Genomic DNA, 15028 nt, shown 5'->3' with positions numbered 1-15028 from the left:
TTGCGAGGAGAATGTGAAAAGTATCTCCATTAGAGAGTAAAATAAAGCATGACATTGTAAGTTTTCAAGCAACGGGAGAAGACAAGACTCTGTTGGCGTGATTTTTGAAGAATGAGTTAATAATTCATAGGTAGTGGCTCGGTTATGCAAACCCACTAAAATTATCTCAAAAGCAAGTCTTTATATACTCGAGGATTCAACGTGAACAATCCATAACTAGGTGAAACTAAATGTATGTCCGAACCGACTGAGGTTGAACCATTGCCAGAGATATCAGCATCTAATTCTTCATGTGCAATGGGCAGAGCACCAAGGCCCAAAACCCAAAACAAGCCTCACACTTGCCTAAAACAAGCCAGACCCATCTTGGCATACGCTTTAATGAATCAATTCCTTCAACTACACGAATGTACAGTTCAATTATCCTCATGTTTTTACATGATTTGCAGGGAAATTAACACCCTTTTGCTAGCTGAATCCAAAACTAAGATTTGAGGGTATTATTTTGAAGGTGTTGTCTTCTCAAAGCCATGAACTTTGCTGCAATATCATCATAATCTGGCAACTTTGGATGAACATGGGTAGGTTTCTTATCTGGGCATGAATTTGTACGACAAAAATTCACTTTCTGGCTCTCTTTTGGTCGTTCTGTTGGCATTGTCTCTGCCCTTAAATAAAGAGCCTCCCTTTTGTTCCTCAATGAACTTGAAAGCTTCATCTCTTCACAATTCTCCATGGCGTTTGATTTTGTATCATTTGCTGCAACTTTCTTGTTGCCATTATAAGTGAAGACATCATATGTCGTAGAACTCAGATCAGAGCTTGATGGCAGCTCACTTCTCTTTGTCCTCCTCCTTCCTGGTTTCTTGTAGAAACTTGCCCATTCCATTTCCTTATCTGTTGCTCCTTCTGATCCATTTTGAACGGTTGTAAAGTTTTTGCCTTTGATTTGGTGCTTTCCCTCAGTCCCCATTGATCCTTTGACAGAGATTTTTGAGCTGGAATTCTCTATGTCAGTACGAGATTCAGTTGGATCAGTGTCAGTTTGGTTGGAACTATGTTGGGTAATCTCTGTCTTTGGGAGAGTGGCGGCTGTCTTGAATTTGAAGAGTCTCTGATCTCCCTCTATGTTGGTTGAAGAACATAGCTCAACCACATCGTCAAGATAAACAATCCTTTCCTCTGGGAACTGAGGCAAACTGTCACAAGAACTGCTTGTTCCTGAATTAGCTTGGTTTATGTGTTGGTCTGGTTTTTCATCAGCTTTTGCAATCCTTGCCACTACCTGAGTTGTTCCACAATGACCGATAAACAAGAAAATGTTTTAAAATTTGAAATGTTTTCTGTAACGGTCTAGTTCACCACTAGCCCATATTGTCTTCTTAGAAATTTCCTTTTCGAGCTTCCCCTCAAAATTTTAAAACGTGTCTACTGGGGGAGATGTTTCCACATTCTTATTAGGAATGAAGCTAAGAAGAGGTTTCCACACCCCTTATCAGGAATGCTTCGTTCCCCTCTTCAGCCGACGTGGGATCTCACAATCCACTCTTTTTGGGAGCTTAACGTTCTCGTTGGCACACCGCTAGATGTCGGGCTCTGATACCATTTTGTAACCGTTTAAGTCCACCGCTAGCAAATATTGTCCGTTTTGACTCGTTATATATCGCTACTAACAAGACATATTTTAAAACCGTGAGGCTGACGACGATACGTAACTGTTAAGAATAATAAAACATAAGTGGGATCGAAAGTCCCAAAAATAGAGGTGGGATCGATACCATTTCTTGGACTTTCGATCCGACTTATGTTTCATTATTCTTTACATGGTATCAAAGTATCATTCTTGACATGATATCAGAACAATATTTATTAGCTGTGAACTTGTATGGCTACGTTTTCTTATTGTCTTGACCAAGAATTTCAAATGTTTTCTTAAGAAATATGAAAACTACGGTGAAACGGGTTCAACCGACCTGATTTTGGTGCCAATCTGAACGGTATTGTAGAGCTAAAAGCTGAGGTTGGAGGCAATCTCTAGCAATTTCATTCATCATTCTCTGCTTATCATCATCCGACACAGAATTTATTAAGAGCTTCTCTTTTATCTGTAAACAAAATTAGTTGGCTAATTAGCTAATCCTCAAACTAATCTGGGACCAAAACAGAGCATAATATGAACTTTACTGCACCTGGCAATTTACAAGGTTTCCTGGACCAAGCTGAACGGCAGCACTTTCAAACCTACGCCCATAACGCTCTCCAAACAGTTTCCTTATATGCTGCAGCTCAGGAAGATCCCCACATCTCGCCGCGGCAAACATGAGGCTTGAAACTGCTTCATTAACATCATTGGGACAGTCCCTAAACACGACACCAAATCTTGGTAATAAGAAACAGTTCAAAAAGCTAATGAATTCATTCGAGAATCAAACTGTAAAAACTGTACTTGTGTTTGCGAATATAAGATAGATTTAGGAGTATGAATTCACAGAAATTGTCCAAAATTTCATACGCCGCCACTCTGTTTTCATCTTTTACTATCTGCTCCACCTGAAACAGAGGATTTTAATTCATGGGTGTTCTTTGGAATCAAACAATTTGATCAAAGTTGGAAGCTTTTGAAACAATTTGGTTGTTTTTTTGACGTACCCTGTTGAAGGCGGTTTGATCATACCCATTTCTAATGAGTTGCACGACATCTTCCTTCATTTGCTTCGTGATTATACCCTTTTTGTTCTTCAGCAGCTTGAGGCGGCATTGAACTTGTTTGATCAGCTTCTTACTGCAGCCAAGACAGGCAAATCAAAACGACAAACCCATGTAACAAGAACAAGCTTGAAAGTCTGCAACATTTTCATTACCATTTGGAAGCTTTTCGCCATCCGAAGAAGATGCCAAACATGTTGGTGTGAAAGTTATGAGAATCTTTGAAGGAATTATGAGGGAATTAAGGAATGAATTTGAGATTTATAGTGATTATATGGTTTAGTTCGAGGAGGATAAGGAAGAATGAAAGGACTGGTGGTGACAGTTGGGCTGATAGAAGAGGGGAGTTGTATTTATGGAGAGTGGGTAGGAAATTGTAGAAAAGGAGAAAGGGTAGTGGGAGAGAATGAAGGAAAAAACGACAGTTTTTGTTCTAGTTGGAACCCCTTTTTAACACATGTCAAATCATAAGCTTAGCAGCTCCTCTGTCCCACTTTTTTACTCACAACCACCTTAAAAACTTGTTAACTTGTATTAATTGCTTAAGTCTGTAACTTTTTCTAATGTTTGGTTCCACTCTTGAATCTCAACCGTCGACTCTTCGACTTTGGAGCCTAATCTTTTTACTGGCATATACCGCTCGGTATCTAGTTCTGATACCATTTGTAACAACTCAAGTCCACCGCTGGTAGACATTGTCCTCTTTGGCCCGTTACGTATCACCGTCAGCCTCACGGTTTTAAAACGCATCTACTAGAGAGAGGTTTCCACACCATTGAAAGAAATTTTCATTCACCTCTACAACTTATGTGGAATCTCACAATCCACCTCATCTAGGCTCAACGTCTTTGCTGTCACAGTGTCGTGTCTGACTCTAATATTATTTATATCAGCCCAAGCTCATTGTTAGTAGATGTTGTCCGCTTTAGCCCGTACTATCAACCTCACAGTTTTAAAACACGTCTACTAGGTAAAAGTTTATACACTCTTATAAGAAAATTTTCGTTCCCTCTCTAACCGATGTGAAATCTCACCCTTTTTGAAGTGCTTAATTGAGGTGTAACAACTTTTAAAATCAAGTTAATCGAGTTTTTATTATTTAAGAACTTCATCTATACTGGTTTAATTTTTCCAAAACAAGTCATCCCACTAAAAAAATGACAAAAAGTGAAGACAAAGAACAAAGATAACACACATAACCAGGAAGAACAACATGGTTTCCTACATTATATTAAACAAAAAGCTGATGAACAGAAGAGCATCCTCTGCTAAGATGCTTGTGATTGAAGTAAATGATGAAGATGGAGTATTGAAAAAAGTGACCTTTTTCATATGAAAAGGGTGCAAAAAGGAGGGAGAAAGCATGAGGGTCATAATGAATCCCACCCCTCCATAAATTATATGAACCTTTTTAGTGTGTCTAAAGCCCAAACACACCGCTAGTAGATATTGTCGTCTTTGGACTTTCCCTTTCGGGCTTCCCCTCAAAGCTTTAAAATGCGTCTGCTAGGGAAAGTTTCCACACCCTTATAAAGGGTATTTTGTTATCCTCTCCAACCAATGTGAGACATCACAATCCACCCCTTACGAGGTCCAGCATCCTCGCTGACATTCGTTACTTTCTCCGATCGATGTGTGATCCCTACCAACTCTATCCCGTGAGAAAAAAAAAGAAGATTAAACAGGAAAGAGAGAGAGTTTGGGTTAATAAAAAATAGGACTCTTAGTTGACTTGTTATGTCTTTATGGACAGAAATGAAGCGAGGTAGATTAGGTGTGACGCCCATAGTCATCTCCTAATGCAACAAAAAGCAAGTGTTTTTAAGTAAGGAATAGCTGAGAGGTCGTTATCTTCCACATGAAAGAGCGACAGCCAATAGAGATGGATAATCGGTGTGGTGGCCTAACGTTGACAAGCAGTCATGCCCATATCCGCTCTTCTAGCTCGAGTAGAGATTTTTCTCTTAGCTAAACGTGGTTAAAAATAAGGATTATATTTTTGTCTCCTTCCTGTCACATGTCACAATCACACTCTTTTCGGGATTGTGTGGCACTTGTTCTAGCCTAGAAAACAAGTTAGTCATGTAAAAATCGTAATCCGTGGACAATTTGGACATATGGCCAAGCCTCGAGTCACGTTTTGAGAGAAAATGTTTTAGAAAACAACTGCGAGGAAAATCGTTGAAAACAAGTTGAAATTGCGAAAGTCAATTACATTTGAAAACATGTAGGCGAAAGGGATTACAATACTTGGTCGGAGAAGGTTTGATGAGTACTTGGTCCTTCCTATAATATATTTTGATATGATTAAGGTCTGACATGAGTATATATGATTTTGTAGAGAGTCGTACCAAATGAAATAACAAAGTAATACAACACGAAAGTAAGAGGGATTTGACAAGTCATGTATAGATAACATGTCTTGTACAAGTATGACCGTGACACCCCTGTTTATAATCGGAATCATAATGAAAATTTATGTCAATATTCCCCTTTGTTGAAACAGTCACGACAATCATTCTTACAGCCACAGCTCAATTTATTACAATTTACAACACAACCTTGAACGATGTGACAAAATTTAGAAGACCCCCACTCCATTAATGGCCACAGACACCCAAAGCCAAGAACTTGCACCCAATTTCACGTAAATGGAGCAGTTTTTGTGCACTCTTTCATCAACATCAACACAGTCTCATCCAACCACATGAAATTCGAGTTTCGCAATCAAACCCTAAACCCTTCTTCTTCTTCTTCATGTGAGTCTCTAATGAACAAAACCCAGTTCCCACCATCTTTCCTGTGATTCGCTTCAATATGAGCTGCCCTTTATATGCCCTTTTGCTTCATCCTCTCAATTTCACCAATTTTCTAACCAAAATTGAAAGAAACAATGACACCCACAAAGGCTTCAATTCTGGTCGTCGCTGTTCTTCTCATTGTCATCCTTCAAGTTCCCACAGCCATGCCCGCCAGACACCTCCCGTCTCGTAAGAATCTAGCTCAAACCCAATACAAAGATCACATTTTTAAACAAACCCAGATGGTAAAAGTAGATTTATTTGGTGCCCATTATTGAAAAAAGTGTCAATTTTTTGGCTATGCAGATAATAGTCCAAAGCGAGTGAGGGGCGAGACGGTGGAAGTTGCAGGGTCGAGGTTACCAGATTGTTCTCACGCTTGTGGGTCGTGCGCGCCATGCAGGCTTGTGATGGTTAGATACTTTTGTTCTTCGGTTGAAGACTCGGAGACTTGTCCCTTGGCTTACAAGTGCATGTGCAGCCACAAGTCCTTCCCTGTTCCTTGATTGTATCAGATTTGTAGCTATCTTTGGGCTGTGTGTATCATATATAATAATGCCTTTTCTCTCTATCATAGCTTCATTTTAGGATCGGTCTTGGGTTGTCTTCTTGTTATTATCAGCCATCTTGTAAGAGTTCTTTTAGTACTAGAAATGCATGTTTTCTTGGTTACATATGTAACATCAATTTATCTTTACATATAAGTGTTATCATCTACAACTTTTTAAAGATATGCCCTACATCAATTACTATCCACTTTGATAATGTTGAATTTGAGACACCCGAATAAAGGAATGGTCGTTCATCTTCCTTTTCGATGACCCATGTTGATTTGTATATCTCAAACCCACCATAGATCGTCACGCGTCTACTAAAGAGAGGTTTCCTCTCGAACCAATCCACCCCTTGAGTGCTCAACGTCCTTGGAGACGCATCTATTAGGGAGAGGTTTTCGTTCTACTCCCTCTTGAGGGTTCAGCGTCCTGGGGGACACGTCTATTAGGGAGAAGTTTTCACACCCTTATAAGGAATGATTCGTTCTCCTCCCCCTTGAACGCTCAGCGTCCTCGAGGATGCGTCTACTGGGGAGAAGTTTTCACACCCTTACAAGGAATGATTCGTTCTCTTCTCCAATCAATCCACCCCCTTGGAGGCTTAAAGTCCTCGCTGGCTCCAATCGATGTAGAATCTCACAATCCACCCCTTTTGGGGGGCCAACATCCTCGCTAGCACACCGCTCGATGTCTAGCTCTAGTACCATTTGTAACAACTCAAACCCACTTTTAACCGATATTGTACACTTTGGCCTATTATATATCGCCCTCAGCCTCATGGCTTTAAAATATGTCTACTAGGGAGGGAATTCTACACCTTTATAAAGAATGATTCGTTACTCTCTCCAACCGATGTGGAATCTCACAATATCATGAAAAAATGATAGGGTCATCCAATGTATTCCAAATTCTTATTTAAATCTTGGCATGCATTACATAATTTTTAAGGTAAGGTTGTTTATTAAGAGTAAAAACTAAAAAGAAAGTAAAGGAATGAACTTGAAACTTATCCTAAAATCTAAGAATAATCTCATCACAAAATATTGAGATTCATAATTAATAAGCCAATATGAACATTGTCATAGTTTAAGCAATGACCCAATTTTTGATGTATGCAACGTAACAAATAAGAGAATGAATTACCATAATAATTCATACACAATCTTCCAAAGGAGGGGGCGGCGAGAGACACGAAGAAGAAGAACAACCCCGAGTGCTACGGAATAGGCTGTTTGATAGGAGCTTGATTGGTTTCAATGCCTGAGGCAGACAAACACAGATCAAACCCAAGAAATGTCACTCATTTTCTTCCCCCAAATCCAATCTTCTTCCTCTTCTTCTCTGGTTCCTATTGTTTCCCCTTCAAACCCCTTCTTCCCGTGGTGCCCACCGCCCGAACCCACATACCAGGACGGTCAAGGTTACCACCGCCGCCGCCGCCTCTCTGCACCGCCCACTTGTTCCCTCAGATGCCATAGCGAGTACTGTTCTTTTTCCCCCCATTGCTTTCTTTCTTGCTGCCTTTTGTCGGGTTTTCGTTTTTTTGTCTTGCTTTCTAATTCTAATAATGCTACTCATTGAAGAGACATCTAGTTCTACCTTTTCCCATTTTTTCAATGTTCATGATTTTCCTCTGCTTTTTTACATTATAAACTTATGCCTAAAGGATCCCTTTAATTGCGCTTGTAATCTTTTCATGTTCTTCTCTTTCAAATGTCTCACTCTTCTTAGCTTCTCCTCCTATGTTTATATTTATACATGGGTTTTGCTTTGTTCATCATTTTGGGAGGAAAATTGGTTTCTTAATGAGATTCAGGAGGAGAAGACAATGCTTTCCATCTTGTTCTTCCCTCCATGAAGTAATCCACCCATCAATTTCTCTGTGTTCACCTCCCTTTATCATTTGTTTGTAGATTGAAACTAAAATTCAATGTATTGATCAATTCCCAATTTGCTGGACATGTCGTTTTCCTTGTCTGAAAACAGGAACTACTGTTTGAAGATCCGATGATTGTGTTCTTGTTTTTGACAGTCTTAGGCACTGATGTTTTTATGACAGTTAATTGTGGAAAATTATTGTAGGTTGATGAAGATGAAATATATTGGAGACAGAGAAGGGGTGACGAAGAGTTAGAATGGTCACATCGTTCCACCCCTGTAATTTTACAGCTAGCTCAATGTTTTAGTGAGTATAGAGCAGTGTTTGAATGTTTTTTTTTTCTTATGTTTTTGAGATGAACTTGTGGAATTCACACGTGCTTTTATATGCTCGACATGTCTCAGTGTCACCCTGTTGTTTACAAATTAGCTTGTGGTAAATGTAGCTAATGCTATGGTTGGACCACGAACATGGATTGGAGGACTTTTCAATCGCTCAGGCAACAGAAAGAATGATAAGTTTGTTCAGTACCCGTTGAATCCTCTTCAGGTAAAAATAGTGTTGGAAGGTCTATGGGTATTGTAACTGACTTGATGTTGTGTTATTTATCATTTTTTGTGTGTTGTGCTATTCTACATCACTCGTAGAATGGGCTAAACGTTGGTTTGTAAGTGTGAGGGAAGCTTTACATCTTGAGTAGCTTTTGTGTTGGAAAGGCCATTGGTTTGTAATAGATGCTTGTGTTCCTGCCAACATGAGAATAGGTGAGTGATGACAGCATCTTTACTCCCTCTAAGAGGTTATAGGCTTGAATCCCAACCCCCCATGTGCGATGCAATGTTCTTAAAAGGAAAAAAAGAACAATAGATCTTTGTGTTCCCGAGAATGTCCATATGTGTAACTGCCCAAACCCACCGCTAGCAGATATTGTCCTCTTTGGGGTTTCCCTTTCGGGTATCCCCTTAAGGAGCAGAGGTTTCCACACCCTTATAATGAATGTTTTGTTCTCCTCCCCATTTCCCTTTCGGGTATCCCCTTAAGGAGCAGAGGTTTCCACACCCTTATAATGAATGTTTTGTTCTCCTCCCCATCTGACGTGGGATCTCACAATCCACCCTCTTTTGAGACTCAACGTCCTCGCTGGCACTCGTTCCCTTCTCAAATCGATGTGGGCCCCAATCCGCCCCCTTCGGGGCCTAGCGTCCTTGCTGGCACACCGCCTCGTGTCCACCCCCGTTCAGGGCTCAGGCTCCTCGCTGACACATCACCCAGTGCCTGACTCTGATACCATTTGTAACGGCCCAAGCCCACCACTAGCCGATATTGTCCTGTTTGGACTTTCCCTTTTGGGCTTTTCAGGCTTCCCCTCAAGGTTTTTAAAACGTGTCTGCTAGAGAGAGGTTTCCACACCCTTATAAAGAATGTTTCGTTCTCCTCCCCATCCGATGTGGGATCTCACAATCCACCCCCTTCGAGGGCCACCATCCTCGCTACCACTCATTCCCTTCTCTAATTGATGTGGGACCCACAATCCACCCCCTTCAGGGCCTAGCGTCCTTGCTGGTACACCGTCTCGTGTCCACCCTCCTTCAAGGCTCAGCCTCTTCACTGACACATCTCCAGTCCCTGGGTCTGATACCATTTGTAACAGCTCAAGCCCACCAGTAGCAGATATTGTCCTCTTTAAGCTTTCCCTTTCGAGCTTCCCCTCAAAGGATTTTAAAACGCATCTACTAGAGAGATGTTTCCACACCCTTATAAAGAATGTTTCATTCTCCTCCCCAATCACTCGTGAGATCTCACAAAATGGAGATCCCACAAAATGGACGGATGATTGGTTTCTGTATGTCCTGTGTTCATTAATTTAAAACTTGTGATCCCCTTTTTATTGGATGTGACCTTCTAAAAGCTAAAGTAAATGCAGTTTTATATAAAACTATTCTTCTAATCGCTTGTTCTAACATGGGATTTATGCAAACAGGAGGAAAGGTTTCAAAGGCTACAAGACCGAATTCCCATACCTTTTGATGAGACACAACTTGAACATCAAGTATTTTTCTTGTTTTAACTTTCAACAGCTGTGAGATGAGTTCTTGTTAGTCTAGCTAATAATCGTTCATTGATGATAGGAAGCCCTGAAAGCATTGTGGGATGCTGCCTTTCCAAATATTGAGCTTAAAGGGATGGTATCTGAGCAATGGAAAGACATGGGTTGGCAAGGACCTAATCCATCCACTGACTTTAGGTACACTCCAAACCAACATCTCATATTAGAGTGTTCATATGTTGTATCAATACTTTATTTTTCATATTTAAAGTTAATTTTTTTCTCACAGTGAGCTGATTTCTTAGGGGTTGCGGTCTCATTTCGCTCGAAAATTTGCTGTTTTTCTCCAGGACGTTTCCGGTATGTCGTATCCTGCTGTTTTTCTGTGTCTCATTTCCCTAAATGCCTGAATTATCACTAATCACATACAAATTCAAAACATGAAGGCATCTTTCCGTAGGTTATTACTGAAGGAAGGTGGTAATCGAGCAACTTGGGAATATCCGTTTGCTGTTGCTGGCATAAACATTTCATTTATGTTGATACAAATGTTGGATTTAAACTCAGGTGTGTGTCTGATGTTTTCTACTGAACTCTCCTATTTGTTTGGAGCTCTGCTTTTCTAGATGAAGCAATTAGAGGCTTAACTGGGAATTGATATGATGATGCTATCCTCCTCCCAAAAGAATGCAAGACAACATTCTTGACCCCTAATTAACATTGGGCCAATATGCGTACCCATATTGTTGTTCGTCTCACTTCGATTTGTCATCGAAGCAAGTTCAAATGCCTGAATAACATACGTATCGAAGTCGATACAATTGCCTCGATAAACAATTTTTATGGGCTATAGGCCTTCCAAAAAGTAATGGAGATGTGTTAAGGTTTCGTTAGGCCAAATAGAGATGGGCTCTCGGCGCAAATTCTTGATGGGGCATAGATATTAGAAAATAGTCTGTGTAATCCCACATCGATTGGAGAGGAGAACGAAACATTCCTTATAAAGATGTGGAAACCTCTCCCTAGCAGATACGTTTTAGAACTATGAGGCTGACAGTGATACATAACAAGCTAAAACAGACAATATCTGCGAGCGGTGAGCTTTGGCTGTTACAAATGGTATCAGAGTTAAACACCAGACGGTGTGCCAGCGAGGACGTTGGGACTCCAAGGGAGTGGATTGTGAGATCTCACATCTGTCGGAGAGGGGAACGAAACATTCCTTATAAGGTTTCGATGATACGTAATGGGTTAAAGGAGACAATATCTGCTGGTGGTGAGCTTGGGCTGTTACAAACATACTCTCCCTTGTTCTCTAGCACAAATGGATTAAAGCAGACAATATCTACTAGCGGTGAGATTTCGAAATTTGTTCTAATAACTGATAGAATCTTGTCATCTCGTTACAGAAAGACCAAGGTGCCTTCCAGGACTCAATTTTGTGAGACTATTAGGAGGTACTGGGTTTGTTTCATATTGATTCGCACATATTTTTATTGCTAAACTTGTGCTTCATTTCGTTTCGATTCGATTCGTTTGATCGTGACAGAAAACGAAGAAGCATTCGACATACTATATTGCGTAGCGTTCAAAATGATGGATGCTCGGTGGGTTGCGATGCATGCTTCGTACATGGAGTTCAATGTATGCTCCTCCTCTCTCTCCTAAAACTTGAATCCATCAAGAATTCGCTAAGTGTTTGAAAGTTTTTGATTGTTGTAACTATCAGGACGTGCTGCAAGAAACCAGAGGGCAGCTGGAAAGAGAGCTATCTCTGGATGATGTTCACACGATAGAAGATCTACCATCTTATAATCTCTTATATCTCTCTAACTTATCTTTTACGTCTCTCTCTACTAACGTTTCGTAGGGATTGTTATTATTCTTTTTTGAATCCATAAATACAAGCCTTAGGGTATGATGTTCTAAATGTAGCCAAATTTTTTTTAACAAACATTACTTTTTCGTCCACAAAATTGAATAAGTTTGGTCATCAACCTCAATTTCATGAGTTACAAGCTGACTCGATTGAGAAATGAACATTTGGAGTGGAGCGGCACACTTCATTTATAATTTTTTTTGAAAACTTTATTTAATATTTTAATTTCATAACTTCTAACTTATTCTGAGTGGACACTTGTCAATCATGTCATAACTCTTGGAGTGGACATTGGAGAGCAAGAACAACTTGTCAATAATCATGGCCACTGAATAGAATTGAGTGGGTATTGGAAGAATTTGTTTTAGGGAAGACTATAAATACTCACGAATTAATACGTAAAAATCCGATTTTTTTTTTTTATGGATAAAATTGATCTCTCGAGACTATCTTTGTCATTCCTAAGTTTTCAAGGAATTATTATGATAGATGGCATCTTATTGTCGTAGGTTGCATTTGAACCATTCAATCATATTTTTATTTTGGTGGGTTAATTTAGGATAAGGTTTTAAATCCTGCGTGTACATATTTAATCTTACTAAAATACATTATATATTTGTGTATAAATATGAAAAAGGGAAATGACATAAATACCCTTCGGTTATGGACAGAAAAAGGCAAGATATTGACACCCTTTGTGAATGTCACCCCCATTACACCAACCCCATTTTATAATTCTCAACTATCTCTCTAAAACAAAATAAAACCAGAGAGATTGAATCGGAGAGACACAGAGAGATGGCAACCAAAGAAACAGAGGAAACAGAGGAGCTGCTTAAAGGCCAAGCAGAGATATGGAAATATATGCTCTGTTTTGCTGATTCAATGGCCTTAAAATGCGCCGTCGAGCTTCACTTAGCTGATATCATCAACTCTCATGGCTCTCCCATATCGCTATCTCAAATTGCTTCCTCCATTGTCGCCTCCGATCCCTTAGCCACCCCGGAGATCTCCTACCTCAGTCGAATCATGAGACTGTTGGTCCGTCGGAACATCTTCGCCGTTCACCACTCATCAGACGGCGGAGAGCCACTTTATGGACTGACCCACTCCTCCAAATGGCTCCTACGTGACGCCGAGCTCACCCTCGCTCCGATGGTGCTAGCGGAGCTTCACAAATGGTTGGTCGACCCATGGCTCTGTTTCTCCCAAGGCGTTAAAGAAGGCGGCGACCAATTCCAAAAAGCCAACGCCCTTGACATTTGGAGCTTCGCTTCCATAAACCCCCAATTCAACCAATTGTTCAACAACGCCATGGCTTCCACTTCCAAAGTCATCATGAAAGCGATTCTCTCCGTTTACCAAGATGGGCTCAGCTCGATTGAGTCACTAACCGACGTCGGCGGTGGAATCGGCGGCGTTATCTCAGAAATCGTCAAAGCATTCCCTCACATCAAGGGCATCAACTACGACCTGCCACACGTAATCAGCACAGCTCCGCCGTATCAAGGAGTGACCCACATCGGAGGGGACATGTTCGAAGCCATTCCCAAGGCCGATGCCGTGTTTATGAAGGTGATTGATTTGATTGCTTCCTAAAGTTTGAATTTTTTTTGGTGTAATTTGTGTTGAAATGCGTGATTACAGTGGATATTGCACGATTGGGATGACAAGGAGTGCGTGAGGATTCTTAAGAACTGCAAGAAAGCGATACCGGAGAAAACAGGGAAAGTGATTCTAGTAGAAGTGATTTTGAAGGCGGATGGAGCTGACCCATTTGACGATACTCGATTCTACTTTGATCTGTTAATGTTGGCGCATACCAATGGAAGAGAGAGGACAGAGAAGGAGTGGAAGAACATATTGGAAGAAGCTGGGTTTCCTCGATACAGAGTTATTGCTCTTCCTGCTATAACTTCCATTATTGAAGCTTATCCATCCTGAATCTTGTTGTTTCCGGCTTATCCCACTAATAATAAGTTTGAACTTTCTGCAAATTTTGTTCAAATTTAGATGATTTCATATCATCACTCTGTTTCCTTTCATTTGGTTATGATTCAAGGTATCACATGTAAGTTCATCAATGATGTATTATTGTTTTTTCTTTTTTTCTTTTTTTTTTTTAATAAAAGGTAATCATTTTACATGTTAATTTTAAAATTTAACTTTTTGATATGGAAATCAATCCCTGCGGAAGTATGGAACCCATTATTTTGATGATCAAGATCAAAAGTAAAGAAAACTTGTTTCTAAACTCGTGATTCGAATTACTTCATCGTCCTTATTTTAATTCATCTCCTCCTCGAAGCTCAACTTTGCACAATATATAAGGGAGGTCTCCAACGTCTTCTAAAATTTCTTTTTGATGAGCTCACCATAGCTTGAATATAAGTGTATACGGTTTGTTGTAGCTTCTTGGCTCTCGTCCTTCTAATTGGACTTTGAGGTATGGAAATTTCTTGGTCGTGGTTCATATCACTTTTGATCTCTACTTTTTTTTTATTTTGTTTCGGACGAATATAATATATATTCATACATAAAGAGAAATTGAAATAGGAGGGGCACCTCGTCTCCATCTCTATGGTCATCTCAACTCACGATAAGTTCAACCTATCAAATTAATATAAACTAAATGGATAAAAATAAAAAAATAAAATTATTAATACAAAAAGATTATATAAATTAAGGATAATATAAAAATAACTAGCTGTCTAATAATATAAAAAATATATATAAAAGAAAATAAATATTCATATATAAAATCCCCTTTATGAACCAACCAATTAAAAAATTTGACTTTTGGCTGCTCACCGATAGTGATATCTGATTGGGGTAGTTGTCACTTCCCGTTCAAGATTCAAACGATGATTTGAAATCTAAGTATGGAACTTGTTAGCATTGACATTTCTCTACGACATGACCATAACGAATACGTTCTTTTCAAGATGATTTACTCTAAGCTAAGCACGTTAATTCCTAAACTTTTATGAAACCAAACTATTTTTAAGTTCACTCTCGTTCGAATATAGTACCTTTCTTTTACTTGAGCGTCACACTTCAACGTTTAAATTCTTCAAAAAAAAAAATATTTTTTTACAAGAATAAATAATAAAATTTAACTGTCTAAAAATTCTCTAATAATATTTTATAAACATATGAAAA

General features: G+C 39.5%; 3 protein-coding genes and 1 long non-coding RNA gene across 5 annotated transcripts; 3 read left to right on the top strand and 1 right to left on the bottom strand.

The window, feature by feature from the left end:
• Positions 1-298: 298 nt before the first annotated feature.
• On the bottom strand, positions 299-2913 carry LOC111795916. The gene is made up of 6 exons (XM_023678556.1): positions 2862-2913; positions 2650-2782; positions 2447-2550; positions 2190-2361; positions 1974-2105; positions 299-1285 (listed from the first exon to the last, which is right to left on the bottom strand). Exons 1-6 carry the CDS (start codon positions 2900-2902, stop codon positions 485-487), a joined length of 1383 nt encoding a protein of 460 aa, XP_023534324.1. The 5' UTR covers positions 2903-2913; the 3' UTR covers positions 299-484.
• Positions 2914-5402: 2489 nt separating this feature from the next.
• LOC111796112 lies at positions 5403-6201 on the top strand. Its single transcript, XR_002815290.1, has 2 exons — positions 5403-5696; positions 5814-6201. It is a non-coding gene; the product is annotated as an uncharacterized LOC111796112 (long non-coding RNA).
• Positions 6202-7251: 1050 nt separating this feature from the next.
• Positions 7252-11901, top strand: LOC111795888 (ELMO domain-containing protein A). Of its 2 annotated transcripts, none has more exons than XM_023678516.1 (10): positions 7252-7542; positions 8144-8246; positions 8345-8489; positions 9922-9990; positions 10070-10185; positions 10293-10347; positions 10434-10554; positions 11397-11444; positions 11537-11631; positions 11717-11901. In XM_023678516.1, exons 3-10 carry the CDS (start codon positions 8394-8396, stop codon positions 11855-11857), a joined length of 741 nt encoding a protein of 246 aa, XP_023534284.1. In that variant the 5' UTR covers positions 7252-7542; positions 8144-8246; positions 8345-8393; the 3' UTR covers positions 11858-11901. The 2 variants fall into 2 exon arrangements, with proteins under 2 accessions (XP_023534284.1, XP_023534283.1); XM_023678515.1 differs by lacking the exon at positions 7252-7542 and adding an exon at positions 7789-7920 and having other exon boundaries at positions 8386-8489.
• Positions 11902-12566: 665 nt separating this feature from the next.
• Positions 12567-13974, top strand: LOC111794730 (xanthohumol 4'-O-methyltransferase-like). Its single transcript, XM_023676855.1, has 2 exons — positions 12567-13441; positions 13514-13974. Exons 1-2 carry the CDS (start codon positions 12665-12667, stop codon positions 13808-13810), a joined length of 1074 nt encoding a protein of 357 aa, XP_023532623.1. The 5' UTR covers positions 12567-12664; the 3' UTR covers positions 13811-13974.
• The last annotated feature ends 1054 nt before the right edge of the window (positions 13975-15028 follow it).

This window comes from Cucurbita pepo, chromosome LG05, assembly GCF_002806865.2.
Source record: "Cucurbita pepo subsp. pepo cultivar mu-cu-16 chromosome LG05, ASM280686v2, whole genome shotgun sequence".
In the NCBI taxonomy this organism is placed as follows: Eukaryota; Viridiplantae; Streptophyta; class Magnoliopsida; order Cucurbitales; family Cucurbitaceae; genus Cucurbita; species Cucurbita pepo.
This window is presented reverse-complemented; position numbering and strand designations above follow the sequence as displayed.

Coding starts and splice junctions, on each gene's coding strand:
- LOC111795916 (XM_023678556.1), bottom strand. CDS start 2,902: ATGTTTGGCATCTTCTTCGGATGGCGAAAAGCTTCCAAATG. Junction 2,783..2,861: donor TGGCGAAAAGCTTCCAAATG/GTAATGAAAATG, acceptor TCTTGGCTGCAG/TAAGAAGCTGATCAAACAAG. Junction 2,362..2,446: donor TCTTATATTCGCAAACACAA/GTACAGTTTTTA, acceptor TGTCGTGTTTAG/GGACTGTCCCAATGATGTTA.
- LOC111795888 (XM_023678515.1), top strand. CDS start 7,804: ATGTTTATATTTATACATGGGTTTTGCTTTGTTCATCATTTTGGGAGG. Junction 9,991..10,069: donor AGACACAACTTGAACATCAA/GTATTTTTCTTG, acceptor CATTGATGATAG/GAAGCCCTGAAAGCATTGTG. Junction 11,445..11,536: donor TTTTGTGAGACTATTAGGAG/GTACTGGGTTTG, acceptor TGATCGTGACAG/AAAACGAAGAAGCATTCGAC.
- LOC111794730 (XM_023676855.1), top strand. CDS start 12,665: ATGGCAACCAAAGAAACAGAGGAAACAGAGGAGCTGCTTAAAGGCCAA. Junction 13,442..13,513: donor CCGATGCCGTGTTTATGAAG/GTGATTGATTTG, acceptor GCGTGATTACAG/TGGATATTGCACGATTGGGA.